This window comes from Lepidochelys olivacea, assembly GCF_965140295.1.
Source record: "Lepidochelys olivacea isolate rLepOli2 genome assembly, chromosome: 15".
In the NCBI taxonomy this organism is placed as follows: Eukaryota; Metazoa; Chordata; order Testudines; family Cheloniidae; genus Lepidochelys; species Lepidochelys olivacea.
The window spans coordinates 16,581,387-16,597,101 of record NC_140425.1 but is presented as its reverse complement, the minus strand read 5'-3'; the positions used below and the strand labels follow the sequence as shown (position 1 = coordinate 16,597,101).

At 38.9% G+C, this 15,715-nt stretch overlaps 1 protein-coding gene across 2 annotated transcripts in view; it reads left to right on the top strand.

The window, feature by feature from the left end:
- Positions 1-15,715, top strand: part of CLTCL1 (clathrin heavy chain like 1) — a 59,217-nt gene that overhangs the window by 9,632 nt on the left and 33,870 nt on the right. For both annotated transcript variants that reach the window (XM_084648819.1, XM_084648820.1), the window contains exons 2-5: positions 6,784-6,991; positions 12,309-12,577; positions 12,982-13,143; positions 14,278-14,391. In XM_084648819.1, the coding sequence (XP_084504945.1) occupies positions 6,784-6,991; positions 12,309-12,577; positions 12,982-13,143; positions 14,278-14,391 (753 nt within the window). The remainder of the gene's footprint in view (positions 1-6,783; positions 6,992-12,308; positions 12,578-12,981; positions 13,144-14,277; positions 14,392-15,715) is intronic.

Here is a 15,715-nt window from a genome sequence, read left to right as displayed (position 1 = left end):
CTCAAATGGGAATGGCCAGAGATTTGGGTCAATTATGTGCAATTGCAGTCTTGATTTGCTGATACTTGCTGCTAGGCTACAAGACCAATGTATTCCTCCATCTGTCAGGAGCCAAATGACCCTACTGTGCTATCTGGCTTCTTATTTAATGTAGTAATTGTTTAATCCATGCTTTATCTTGGCACTCCCGATTTACTTCAGATGGCAGGTAAAAGTGAACTGCGAAGGCTAAACTCTTCTGTACAAATCCAAAAAAATTGCCTATTAAATACAACTGGTACAGTATTCACCACTGGAGGCACTTGCTGCTGCCATCACCACAAGATTTTAGAAAACTGAATGCAAATTTGTGAGGTTATTCTGACAAATAGTATAAACAAAGGGGTTAAATGGTTTCTATGTGGGGACAGTTCAGCAGTTTAACAATACTGGTATACCGGTGTGGAAACACTTATTCAGTACAATTTTTGAATGTAGTTTAAACCCAAACCCCTTTTTTTGACTGAAATAAGGGCCTCTACAGAGATTATCCCAATTTATATTGTCCTAAATTCACACCACCTTAGGTTAGACCCTCTCCTCCTCCACCCCCCCCCCCCCAAAAAAAGACAAGACCTGAGAATAGAAATGTAGAACAGAATGGTAGTTTTGCTATCTCTGAACTGTAGGTTCTTGCTGGCTTCTCTACCAGACTTATCAGGCTCTGAAGGAGGCAACATTAAAATGCTAGTGTTCTAAATATAACTATTTATATTCTGCATATTACATACAAATTTTTAACTGTTCAGTTGGCCTTGCGGACCACACATAGGGTCAGTTATGACAGGTATCTTTTGGTGAGTTACTTTGAGATGGTGGTTCTTCCCATGGGAGAACAATATGATAAAACGTGTTGGTCATGGGTGCGTGGGAAGCTAGTAAAGAGTCCTAGCAGAACATTGTCTGCTCTAAACTTTTTGGAGTTCTGCTGTAACTAAGAGCCAATACAGAGTTATGACCACCTCAGGAATGGAGGTTTAACTCTGAACAAAATGTTCTGGCTGTTCTTTCAAAAGTTTACAACTGAAAATTGACATAGTAACATTTCAAAGCTTTATTGTACAGAAGAAAAATACTGCTTTTAACCATTTTAATTTAAATGAAACAAGCACAAAGTTTCCTTACCTTGTCCAACTTTTTAAGCTTTCCCTTTTTTAGTAGTTTAACACAGTATTGTGTGCTTTTTTGTCTCTGCTGTCTGACTGCATATTTCCAGTTCCAAATGAAGGGTGTGTTTGACCCGTCAGTTTGTAACAGAGGTTCTACTGTGGTACTGCAGGTGTTGGAAAGATGCAGCTACCCCATTAGCCTAACATACCATACTGGATGGAGTAAATGGCTGTAGAAGTACCAAGGTCATACGCTAGAAAATACTTTGAAAGCTGTCTAGCATACCTTGGATAATGGAAGATTACTTCTACAGTTCTTCCTCTGAGTGGGTTGGGGACATGAGGATTATGTTCCTAAATGTAATTCTTGGCAAAACAGTTTAGACTCCCATATATTTTATCTTGCTTCAGCTGCCCAAGGAAGGGCATTCAAATGAGAACCTTGAAACAGTTCTGGCTCAGACAACTTTGTATTTATGTTGTGCTTGAAATGATCATCAGGGTCACTACAAGGCTCTTTAGCATTAAGGTTTGCCAAAGTTTTGATTTGCTGGGGATTTTAACTTCCTTGATCAATATGGAGGGGGGGAGGGTGAAACAAACTTCAGAAAACTGTTTCTAGAGTTGGGTGCAGAATAACTTGACTTTATAGCTCAACTCTTCAGGTCACTGACTAAATGCTTTATAGAATGGAAAAGCCGAGTTGGACAATACCAAGCAACCTAATAGCAGAGAGTGAGCACCAGTTAATCTGACCATGAAACTTGACACTTACACATGGAACAGGGGAGAACATGCCTCTGAGTATTGCTTTTCATTTGAAACTGGGGGTGGGGGGGGGGAATTTGGATGGCAGAAAGCTGACTTGAAAAAGTCAGCTTAGTCTTCAGGAGTCTTTATCCTGTATCTGAAACTATACTAATAAGTGACTGAAGCTATATAAATGACATTACTGAAGTCTAATCAGGGAGGAGGGTGACCTGCTAAAGGAAAGAGTAATAAGTCAGGAGGGACTCTTCCCATCATTTAGAGTATAAGTGGGGTGAATAGAAGTAGAGCAAAAAAGAAAATCAAATGCTAATTGAATACTCTCTCAAAGATTCTTAATGAGCCTAAAATGAAAACTGGCCTGCTAAAATATCCTGGGTAAAGAAGGATAGATCTAGCAATAGTTCACTGCTGTCTCCTACTGTAAAGAGGATGCAGGTCCCAAGAGGTTGTTGCTTATTGCTAGGCAGTAAATATATATTGTAAAGAGTAGATAAGGGCCTCCCAGCTTCTTTTGAGAAGAGTAGAAATTGATATTTCTAAATTCTAAAACCTCAATTGGATTCCTAAGGACTGAAATTAATATCAATAACTTAGACTTGAACTATGTTGAAAACTTAAGGAAGATATACCATAATGACTCAGCATTGCAGGTTCCATGGGAGTCTGCAGGATAATGTAATCCTCTCTCGAGGATAAAATATCTTGAAAGAGTGGGGAAGGGGCTACTTGAACTCCAACACTGACAAAAACTTCTCAAAGCTCACTTGCTGGTGTATGTGGCTTAAGGGAGGGCTATTGGGGAACAAATGAGGTACAGGGGTATGCAGTGTGGAAGGGAATACATAATTGGTGGTATGATTACTGAGTAACAGTAGTTAAATCAGCATTTAGAGTGCTGCATTTTGCCAACACCATGGGAATGGTTCTTTACTGGCTCACAGGTACATACAACATATGTAAGCTTGCATAATTCTAGATACTAAAAATGACTCTTGAAGGTCATATTGTTAATGGGAGGCATCTCATGAAGAATATGCTGAAAGTGGCAGGGAGAGGAGGGCAGCAGTGTGTAAATCATTGTGAAGAATTGTGTCTAAGTGAATAGTAATTTCACAAGATACAAAGCAAATATAGAGGATGGGAAGTAGCGGAACATGAAGTTCAGTGCTGGTTTACTGCTACAGTGAACATTTATAGAAATTATAACAAATGAAATCCAAGCAAAACAGCTCTGCTCTCCATTCTTTTAAAAGCTGGCACCTGTCTTGGCCTGAACCCTTATGGCTAAATATGGAGGGTTGAGGTAAAATGCCCAAGAGAGACACTGTTACTTCCAAATAAGCAAATGTGTTTTAGAGATTCTGTGTAAACAAATAGTCAGTTTCATAATCTATATGATGGCTAAACTACAAATTAAGAAAGTGCTTAACTGGATATTTATGTAGAATGACAAATGATTCCTTCTGTACCACTCCCTGTACACTAGGGGAGCACAGTTCCAAGTCAGAGCATGTGACTAGGAGCAGAACTCCTGAGTCCTAATCCCTGCCCTTGTGGCCTTGAGCAGGCTGTGTAACTTCACTTATTAAAGGGTGATAATACTTCACAAGGCTATTGTAAGAAGTGGTGTTGGAAGCACATGGAGTGTAAAGTATTATGTGAATTGCAAATATAGCATTAACTATTTGAATTAATCTCTACTAGAGATAGTAAATGGCCTTAGCATATTACACTGGAGGCTGATTGTAAATGGCTATCTTATACTTGGCAAAGTATACTGACTACATACAAAATTAGAAGTCTTATCAAAACTCATAATTCAGAATCCTGAAATCTGACTTTAATGCATGCATAAAATTTATGCTAACTACTTTTACAGCTCTTAATTTCCAAAACTCCATAGTGAAGAGGCTCCCAGTGCTTAAACGCTGCATGAACACCTTTTTGGAATGAATGACCCATGACGCATATGTTAGTTACCTGGACATATTTAGATATTATGCTTTCATGTATAGAACGTGGGGATGGGGTCCTCCCTTAAATTGCGGCTAGTGCTAGTCTGTCTCAATGACTTCCCAGATGGCTTTACACCTGTTCACTTTCTGCTTTATGGCTTCAGTCTTCTGAAGCAAACATGGGTCTGTCAGGACTAGCCCAGAATTACAGTAGTGCGCTTCAGCATTGCATTAGTAACAATTTAATAGGGAGTACAGAAGTGATCCCTGAGGCATCTTTAGAGATCGCAGCTAAAATGTTGCCAATTACATACCTAATGTATGGCTTAGTGAGTGTCTTCAGTTGTAGCCAGCTCTGATCAACCAGATCAAAACCTATTTAATAGTGTGTACATGGCACAAACTATGTGACCTGTTCATTGCCTTGGTGACTTTAGTCTCCCCTTTAAAAGCACTGCTGGAATGGATTGTAATAATGTCAGTTGTGGTATCCATGATGCTTTGGCTTCAGGGCAATTTTTATTTACTTCTAGTACAATCAGAATGGGGTGTTAGTGTCAATCTCATTCAGTCAGAAAGGGAATCATATTCGTTTAATTGAAGATTTTAAGAGATTAGCAGTAAGATTCAAAAACTCCATAAGCAAAGCTATTAGTTGAGACAAAATGAGACTTGCAGTCTGCTACATTTGGCTCTGTATCTAAATTTGACTATTCACATTAATTAAAATTAGAACTGGCTTAAGGCTACTTCTCCCCAAAAGATGGGCTCTGAAGTAGAAAACAGTAGAAGGAATCAAATTATAAACTAAACCTAAAGGGCTAAAATCTACAGGAGATGCCTCAAGTTTATAGTAACTTGAGTCATTAGAAGGAGAATCATAAAAGGAGTATTAAATAGATATAGTATCGAAATGGCTCCTTTTTACCGTGACTGATTGAACCTTAATTATAGGTGGTGCTTTCTGCTGTGCGAGAACAACAACCGCTGAAACTGGAATTTCTTTAACCAAGCCATCACTAGTTGGCTCCCAGCCTCTAGGTTCCACTTTTTAAGCAGATGATAGGTTAACCTATCTGTCTAGAGATGTACTTTACTTGAGCAATAGGAGACTAAATAGCATGGAGATGAATTTGTATGTAGTAATCAAGTAACTGACCAGAATGACTGCAGTTATTGCTTTTCTGGATTTGGCTCATCCCCCAGTAGAGGTTTTTTATGGATGTTCTCAAACTGAACCAGAGCTGGGCATAACTGAATTTCAGTGACACAAGCAGTTGTCACCTGTGTTTGGAAACTTCAAAAAGCCTATAGTCAGGCTCTGAAGTGGTGCCAATACTTGCCTAAAAATTGATTGGGGGGGGGGGGGCTGGAGAGGGAGGGAGTGAGCAGCTGTTCCTTTCTTCAGATTTGGACTGGGATTTTCCTCAAGTGCACATGCCTTGCCTTAAACACACAGTCCATTGATTGACACTGACTCAATCATGCCCAGTGCAGATACAGTGCAGTTCATAGAATCATAGAATATCAGGGTTGGAAGGGACCCCAGAAGGTCATCTAGTCCAACCCCCCGCTCGAAGCAGGACCAATTCCCAGTTAAATCATCCCAGCCAGGGCTTTGTTGAAGTGCATTATTCAGTCTAGGTTGGAATAGAAGTGCAGAAGCTTCTGATTCCCTTAGATCATTCAGGAATGGCGATCACTCAAATTTCCCCCCCTAATTTCAGTTGAAACTTCCCTTGGCTTAATCCTATTGTACTACCTTGTATCTTTACCATTCTAAACTTCCACTTTGAGTATTCAGTAATTCTATTCTGTCCTTCGCTTATTTATAAAAGTCATCTCTCTCTCTCCAATTCCTAATTTGTTGCTCTTCTCAGCACCTTCATATTTGTCATTCTGGTAACAAGGAGCCTAGTACCAAAAATAGTATTCCAGAAAGACTCTAAAACTACATGACATAGCTTTCTGCTAGTAGACACTTTAGTCTCCATACTAATGTTACTTCCTGGATACTTGCCAGTCCCCAAAATCTAGTCCAGGATAGCTCTTCTATACACAAGATTATTGCACTACTAGCTTTGTTATCAAGCTGCTAGTAGAAGCTCTCGATTAAATAGGCATTAAGGTAGGATATCGCCTATAGGTGGGGTTAAGCATCTTAACTAGCATTTTATCCCAGTTTCTAAATCCTGAACTAAGACCATGCAATTTGACACGCAGTCTAGCTACTTCTGTTCTTTTGTTGGAGTTGCTCTGTTTTGGATTTGTGGTGGTCTTCCTCTGTTTCTATTAGAGAATGAGACCAGGTAGGTGGAGAGAGATTTTTATTGGACCAGCTTCTGTTGGTGGAATTACAAGCTTTTGAGCTAAACTGTGCTCTTCAGGTCTAGGGAAGGAAGTGGAGTGTCTGAGTATTGTATTGGAGAATGTCAGACATGGTACTCTGACAGTTACCTATTGCACAATCATAGTCCAATTAAAAATACTGATTGCTTACTATCAAACATCTGGTACCTTGGTTCATATTGTCCAATAGAACTGTTCATAAAAGTCTCTCTTGTAGGAAATTCCAACACTTCAATCTTTTTAGCCCAAATTGGGATGGAAAAAATCAAAACAGGAAAAACAGTGAAACCAATTTAGACTGATTTTGTTTAAAAAAAAAAAAAAAAAAATCCATTTGAAGTGGTGGTCAGTCTTGTTTTTCCTGTGGAAGGCCAACAAAACCACTCTTCCTAATGGGCATTCTCTTCAACCTGCCAGTGTTCTATTTGTTTAGTTTGTGCTTGCATTCAGATTCTTTGCGTAAGGAGAAATGCCTCCCTTCCAAATAAGCTTATACAAGCCATCAACTTATTACACAGTACTTGTCAAAGCATAAACTACTTTTCTTTCTTTTTATTTAGCTCCAAAACCTGGGAATTAACCCAGCAAACATTGGATTTAGCACTCTGACAATGGAATCTGATAAATTTATCTGCATCAGAGAGAAAGTAGGGGAACAAGCACAGGTAGTGATAATCGATATGAGTGATCCAACTACACCCATCAGACGTCCAATTTCTGCAGAAAGTGCCATCATGAATCCTGCTTCTAAAGTCATTGCTCTGAAAGGTGAGTTGATGTTTTCAGTAATATCTACAACGCAACCAAACATAGAGCAACGTTCAGCCAAAAGGCAGCTCTGAGTCTGTAGTGCAACTTAGTTTTATGCAGGACTTGAGTTTCTCATAAGTTTCTTGACTGTAGGGTCTTGGTTATAGTATCTACTCTTTTTGTCTTGGATTTAAGCAGTTGGGCTTAGCATGTGAATACAGAGGTAGTAAGCCAAAACCCCTGTAGAAATGCATGATTGCATTCCATCCTGAAACTGGGAGGGCATTGGCTATGGAGAGTCCATAAACTTTGGACTCTCCTATTTAAACAAATTTGCTGAAGAGGTCTTTTCAAAGACCTCTAAGTGCCAAGACCAGCGTACTGAGTGAGCTTTGCAGAACATGTATAGAGAACACATCAGACTACTGTTGCAGGGTAACAAATGCGAGAATGAAGGCCATTGTACAGCTTCTTAAAATGTATTCCAAGTCTAAATATGTATTAATGTCCTTAACATTAAAATATAATACTTAAAATGTGTCTGGAAAGATCCTAATGTTGAAATCACATAAGGACAGCCAGTAAATTATTTCGGCTTACAATAAGCATCTAAATAGACATTTTATACTTAAAAGTTAGCCGAGGTCACAAGACTTAAAGTGAATATTGTCTCTGGTGCTAAAACTTGTGAATGCAGAATATATAATAAACTTGGGAAAGGGGTTTTAGCTGTAACTTTAAGCTAGTTAAGTTGCTTCATGAGCTACCTGAGCTCCATGGAATAAAGGCTTCCCGGGCTTTCAGAAAAGCAGAGTAACTTGCAAGCTAGCTGGTGTTTAATCTTGAAATAAATGCTTCACTCTGTTACTGACTGTGTACTTTTCTTCCTGCTTTCTTGTCTTAAACAGATGGTGAGTTAACTTGTCCTGACATTTCACGTTTTAGTGGTACAAAATGGTCTAATCTCATAAAAAGTACTAAAACATTTACAAATAGCCATTTGATATCTTATTTACTTTACAGCTAATTGGGAATTTGAATCCTCAACTTGGTAACTGCAGCGGGAAGAAAACTTTCTCCCTTTATTGATGTGCTATTGACCATTTGGTTGCTTTGACTATTGACTGTACCAACTAAAGACAATATGTATGTAATTGTAGTACAGTTGGTAGACAAAACTGAGTCGCAATACTTTTATGAGAGACCTTTGCTAGCATGACGTCTTGTGTGCCAGTCATTTCTGCCTAAGTGTGCTATATAGTCTGAAGTCATGGTGATATTATCTAGGGGTCCAAGAAATCTGTCTAAAATCTAGTTTTCAAAACTGGAATAGAAAACCTCAAACGTATCAGCCTAGATTTGAGGTCAAGGCTGTTAAAGCAAATAAACAGTCAATGTTTTGACTCAAACTCAAATTGTATTTCAGCTGTTGCATGCATTTCCTTCAGACTACTACTATGAACAGCCTCCATGTATGAGAGGTGGGCAGAGGTGCTGAACAATACACTTAATCTTTTTTATTGGTATTACCTTGAGGTTCAATACCACCTTGATTGGCCTCCACTCTCCTTAATCGTAGTCTTGGACCCCTGTAAAGCAACCTGTTGGCAAGGAAAGTGCATCCTGTGTACTAGTAAAACTTCATCCAGTACTTAAATGGAAAACTTAGCCTGCCCTGAACTGAAACTAACCTACTAACTATAAAATGAGTTTAGTGTCATCCAGCTTCTAACAATCTAGCTTTATTTTTTACCGACATTAGACTTAGTCAAAAGCAATATTGTCCTGCTACAGTGTGAATGAGCTAATGTAGTCTTGCCAGAGATGTCATTAGACAATGTGTGATGCCAGTGTACTAAATAAAAATGTTTTATCAAGGTCCCACAAACCTGTGGGGTGACACAGGCGATGCAGTATCTCCAGAATGGATGTGGGTGAATAAAGACCAGGGATACTGTCACTTGCTTAGCTATCATTGCATCTGAGGAAGTGAGCTGTAGCTCACGAAAGCTTATGCTCTAATAAATTGGTTAGTCTCTAAGGTGCCACAAGTCCTCCTTTTCTTTTTATCATTGGACAATGGTACATAAATTATGGAACTACAACCATGTGAATCTTTCATAAAAATCCAGTTTCCCAAAAATGTAGACTAGGTCAGACTTTCTCTAGCATTTAATACTTGGCTGCCTGGCTAAAGGGTGGAGCATGCCAAACTTTCCCTGCTGATGGATTGTGAAGACGGCAGTCTAAGCTGTTACGTACTGTGCCTTTTTTATAAAAGTATGCACCATGACTGAGTTGCTCACTAATTCTCAAATTATGAGCAACAGAATGTACAATCTCAATCTCCAATGGGAAATATTTCTAAAATTAGCAACTATTATGGGGTGTGGTATAAATGCATAAAAATTGCATTTCTGGATTGCATGTAACATTCCCCTAGTGTTCTGACACTTTTTTGTCCTTGTATCCATGTATTTCTTTCTCTTGCTATGTTCTGTACCAAAAAAGCACCCAACAAATGGGGAATGCCATGTTTTCAGACCGCATTTCCATACAGTGATCATGGGAATGTAAAAATGCAATTTCATGCTCTAGTCTTACAGAAATTTACATTCTTCCACCTCTAGTAGAAACTACTTTTCCTATAAGTAGACTAATGAAATTCAGGCTTGCATTGAAAGTGCAACTGAAGTTTTTAAAAACAAACAAAACACTTGAGTTTTGGCTTAATCCTTTGAGGATACTATCCATTGTAAGTCTTTAGACAAGTAAGATAATGGGGATATTGGGGGTAGAAGAGCAAAAACCTTGTGGTGACACTTGCCTCTACCCTAACTCCTTGTAGCAGAACATTAACCATTCCAATAAATGTTACTTGGGTAATAGAAGAAAACTATAACACCATACTACAACCTGCCCCTTAATGCAGTGCTGGATATAAGAGAAGAAGGCTCTCCTAAACAAGTCTGTTACCTGGTGATTGGGGTCTGTGGAAAAAACTGTACTGTAGGTCTGACAATTTTTTCTTTTAAGAAATACCATGTTTGCCACTGCTCCTCTTGTTCACTAGATCTAGGGATCAATTAGCTGAGTATTCTGCATTTTTTAAAACAAGTACTTTTTCAGATATTCAAGCACAGTAGTTGGAATTGCTTCTAGAATTAGAATTAATGGGATATTGGGGGTAGAAGAGCAAAAACCTTGTGGTGACACTTGCCTCTACCCATAATTAGACACTAAATATGCGCTATAGGCATGCTGATCCAGATCCTCCATCCTGAATTAGTGATGCCAGGATGACTTGAGCTGGAAACTTAAGCCCAGAAGACAGTCTTGGTGTCGTTCCTTTATATACACAAAGACTCCATGAGCAAAATCAGCTTGCCTTAATCCTGCTAATATCGTCAGTTGAGGATATAGCAATTTATAAATATCTGTAGCCCTCCTAAATGTGAAACTAAAGCTTACAGAGGGAGCTGGTGAGAGTAGGATGCTTTCATAATCACTTAGCAGCTTCTGCCAGAGGAGGTAATGTAGCAGTGTTCTGCTTCTTGAAGTCTCTGTACTCATATGGCTTCTGATATCTTCAGTGATATAGTGACTTGGTCTTGGTGTCATGTGTAGGGCTTTTAGTATGTAGCTATGTAAAAGACTTTGAAACAAATCTTCAACCTCTGTAGTAAAAAGGCAAGTCTTTCTGGGTAATGCCTTGTTTGACAATATTCTTTCAAATACCTTCTCTTCTAGATGGTTGGGGTGCTTTGTCAATTATAAGCTGCCATTTGGGTAATGTGTGTTTTGAGTATCAGTTTCATTAAAGGGAAGTCCACTTTACCCTTTTTGGGAAAAATAACTCCACCCGTTATTAAACTATAACTGCTAGTCCCTGGATAGTCCTATCTGGTATTCTGTTCCCAAGAGACCCACACTCATGCAATAGCCATATCTTAGACAATGCTGTCTTGGCTCCAGGCTCCAGTTTACTCTTTCCCACCCCACATTAAAGGAAAATCTCTACTTAAATTCCTGTTTAATTGCTGCCCACTATCATAGTTAAATATTACTAACCCTCTTATTGGAATGGGAATCCACTTACAGTGGTTAGATATGGTTATGGAGCTGCAAGTCAGGCTTGGCCTTTAGGAATTAAAACAAATGTAAAATTAATTTTACATTTGGCTTCTCTTGGATAAAAGGAATGAAGTTAAAACCAAGCTCACAGGGGCTTCTGCATGGAAGGTAACAAGGCATTTTCCTAAAAATCTAAGCCCCTCACATCTATTTAGCGTGGTAGATTCATCCCTGGAAATCTTGTCCCCCAAACTGGCACTGTGTTTTGTTTTGTTCTTACTTGGTAGAAGCTAATATATTTGCCCTCCAGACTGCTAATTGCAGCCCATACAACTATTGTGCTCTCTTGTAAATAGGTGTTTTTGGAGCAGAGCTGGGTCTGTAAAAGTGACTACAGAACCCTCTTAAGTGGGAATATGGGCAGACACTAGTGTCGTATATAAGTTGGAGAACCTGGGTATCTTTAATTAGTCCACTTAAATGGTACACGGAGAGCCTGCCTAGGTTGTCTTAAAACAAAACTCCTTTGAAGCAGATGTTAGGTTCTGACACTACTATAAACTTTGGACTTTCCAAATGTGAGCTGATAAATACCAGAATAAGCAGAGGCATGCTAATTGGAATGCTGTACATAATTTCACAAGACATTTTGAACTATGACCTATATCTTTGATCTCAAACTTTTGGTATTGAACCACTTATCAAGATAGTCCACATAATATGCCAGTGCTACTTGCTCACTGACTATTCTACCACACCCCTTTGTGTGTGCATATTTCCTTTTGAGTGCAACTTCATATCTGTGTAGCTGTAGGCACTTCACTATAGTTTAATCTTGATGAGGCAGTTACTTGTGACTTGGAGTAAAGTGTTACCTGGTCAGTCCAGTCTTATCTGTGTCCATTGATTCCCTTCTCTAGAACCCAATAAAGAGGAAACTCTTTTTGCATGCATTTAAATATAAAACATGTTGCCATAAAGTGTTCATTGCCTGTGCAGAAATTAATGTTAAATCTGTGTGGTGCAGCATCTGTCACAAGGTCATTGAAATGGCTTATACTGTAGCTGAAGTCATTCTGTTGGGGCAAAACTATGGCAACTTAACTATATTTATTCTACTCATCTTTATTGGAATTTTTAAACTGGAAAACTAGCTTATTGTGGCTCAACTTTCTCAGCATACCTCCCAGTACATGCAAATTATAAGGCTGAGTATAATTTAATGTCCAGAGGTCTGATTCTTTTGTATCTCCCACACCAGCGGGGAAGACGCTTCAGATCTTTAACATTGAGATGAAAAGTAAAATGAAAGCCCATACTATGGCAGAGGAAGTGATCTTTTGGAAGTGGATATCGGTAAACACAGTTGCCTTGGTGACAGAGACGGCAGTCTTTCATTGGAGCATGGAGGGAGAATCTCAGCCCCAAAAGATGTTTGACAGGCATGCTAGTCTTGCAGGCTGCCAAATCATCAACTACAGGACAGATGAACACCAAAAATGGCTACTCCTAATAGGAATTTCAGCCCAGGTAAGGGACTCTTCAGAAAGTGCATTATGAATATAGGTATAAATCAGAGGACCATGCAGGAAAATAGGACCAAATTGGAAAAAGCACTTGTTTGCATCTCGTACTGACTGTAGTTTCTTACGTTAAACAAAACTTAACTCTTTTTTCAAGTGTTCTGCAGTAGGTGGGAGACCTTTTTCCATAAATGTTTTCCAGCCTTTCAGAAGGATATACAACAGTGTATAAAAAATAAATAAATAAAAACTTGTTTTTGCTTCTGTTGTGCTGAAAGTATTAGTGGTTCAATTCCTATGCTCTTGATACATGGGCAACTCTTAAATACTTGGAGATGTCAGCTTATAAATTTTTTTCCCTTTCTCTTCCCCTCTCTTCTCTCTCCCCCCCCCCCCCCCCAAATCCATTAGCAAAATCGTGTGGTTGGTGCAATGCAATTGTACTCAGTTGATAGGAAGGTTTCCCAACCTATAGAGGGTCATGCAGCAGCCTTTGCAGAATTCAAAATAGAAGGAAACTCCAAACCTTCCACGCTCTTCTGTTTTGCTGTGCGGAGCCCAGCAGGAGGCAAGGTAAAATCTCTAAACCATACTGACCACTTTCAAGCTAATGTAAATGATAAGTAACTTTATGTCTTGGATACTACTGGAAGCTTTTCAAATTAAGACCAGTTGTTAAATACTTCTAATTGTGTTAATTTAATGCAATTGACTTCACTAGGGCTGCACTGATGAAATTAAACTGAGTTGACCCCTTGGTTTGTTTTTTTTGAGGAATGGTGGCTGTTTGTTTACTTCACAGTAAAACAAAGCCTTGACTGAACAGTCTTCCACTTTTCTAAGGAACTTCATAAAATTAATGTAAATATTGAAGGCAGTGAAATACCTCAATCTAAAGGTGCCTTTACTCTCAATCTGAATAAAGCTCTGTCACATCTTGTAGCATGGTTCTCAGCTGAACAAGCTCACTCTGCCTCTTGTAGGCCTTAAATTGATGGCAATTGTAATAATTCCACAGGGCTGCTAAAGCCTAACTGAGTCTCAGATATTATGACTCTGAAGAAATTAGATCCTTGTGCCTTAAATTAAAAGTTGATGGAGTTATGATCAAACTTTCCAAAATCACAGAATACAGTAGCTGTGCCACACTTGCTAAACTCTCCTGTAGTGTGGAGAACAACTACTTGGTTTTGATGGGTTGAATAACATTTCATTAGCTTCTTACAAGATGCAACATCCCTGGAAAAACCAAAAAAATTGCTTTTGGACTGAAATCTTGACAACCTGTTCATGGCAAACCTTTTATTCCTGTATTGAACTGTTCAAGATGGTGTACAACTGAAACTGCCTAATCAAGAGATGGCAGCAATGGTGTCTTAGAACAAGGCTGGTCCACTTTTAATGTGTGTCTGGGCAGTGCTTTGACTAACGATTTGGAAAATGAGAAATGGTTTTGTCAAAAGCACAGAGCTTCTCACCCTCTTCTAAAAGTTATTAAACCAAGCATTTTGGACAACTCGAGTTCTAGAATCATGAATATTGGCTTAAAATCTTCATGGGTAAATTGCACAAAAGGTATTGAAACAGTTAATTGCCTGGTCTGTAGCTTGTTTGGGAAGCTATAGTTGGATAGAAACTACAACTTGTTTCGTAGCAGGATTTTGCTTACAAACTTTGTCTTGGTGACATGCAATTCCTTCTTCCCAGCTGCATGTAATTGAAGTAGGTCAACCTGCTGCTGGAAACCAGCCCTTTGTAAAGAAAGCTGTTGATGTGTTTTTCCCTCCTGAGGCTCAGACAGACTTCCCTGTGGCAATGCAGGTAAGGTGTATACAAGAGGGCACATGAAACCCATGTCAAGCGTCTCCTGAACTAGCCAACATAAGCATGTATAATAGCATTTCACATACTGTGTGGTGGAGGATATGTTGTTGTAATATGTATATGGCACATCTCTGAATAGAATCCTAGAGTAAGTGACCTCTGTTCTCTTCTTGATCCCAAGAAGGTGCATTCACTTCAGGCCATGCTTTCAGTGGGGTTATCCACTTTTTTTATGTAGAGTTGCACATGGAGAGCTGACTGAAATACCAGCACTTTTCATGGGGAATTAAAAGTTTGGGAATTTTAGACTGTGTTTTGGCTTTCAGCTGCCCAAAAACAAGGACTTTAACCAAACACTCTTGATTTTTTTTGGCTAAAATTTCAGTGTAGAAAAACCTAATTCTCCATTTTATGAACTAGCTGGGAGTCCTTTAGGAATCAAACCTCACTTAACTGAGTTAAACAGTATCAGTCAGAGCCTTCCCTGTAAAGTAACTTCACCATTGCTTCATAGATGTCACTGTTAAATCAGCCATGGATTTATTCTTCTGTAACACAGCCAATGCTGGAAGCCTAGCTCTCACTAAAGGTAGAGATCTGAAGTGCAGCCTGAGGAAGACCACTCGACATAAGTCCTACTTCTCAAATGTAGTATTCCAAAACTGCTTCTAATCCACTTCTGTAAAAATTGAACTTGCAATAAAAAGCACCTCACTGGATACAGAAACCTCAAGTTGCCATTACACATGTGCATTCTATTTCAGAAATTCTCCTACCTATCCAAATACAAACTTTAAAGTCTGCTGAAATGAGCTGTAGTTTTGTGACTTAGGGATAAAGCTGGGAATAAGAACTGCAGAATTTCTCCTTGGTCAAGTCATGCTTACTCATCTAAGATGGGGAGACGAGTACTGTTCCTGCACCTGCATATCTGTTGGGATTGCTTAGTAACTCATGAAGTCCTGTCAACCCAAAGGACTATGTATGTTGAACATACATGTGACAAGCCTAGTGCTATATTACTCCAAAAATTCACTTTGAGGAATAATCTCAAAACTAAATTGTTTATACTGATGGGGAATCAACTCTTAGCAGAATAGTCAACTGTAACAGCTTGACATTTGGATTTCATTTTTTAGGTTAGGTATAATCGTATATCTGTCTTTACAGTAACTACTTTCAGTGACAGCCTGAGAATTGCTTTCTGTACTACAGTAACATCTAGGGATCAAAATCCTAGGTCAGGGCCCCATTGTTAGGTGCTAGCTTCTGCTCAAAGAGCTTGCAATCCAAGCATATGACAGATTATGAACTGTATGGT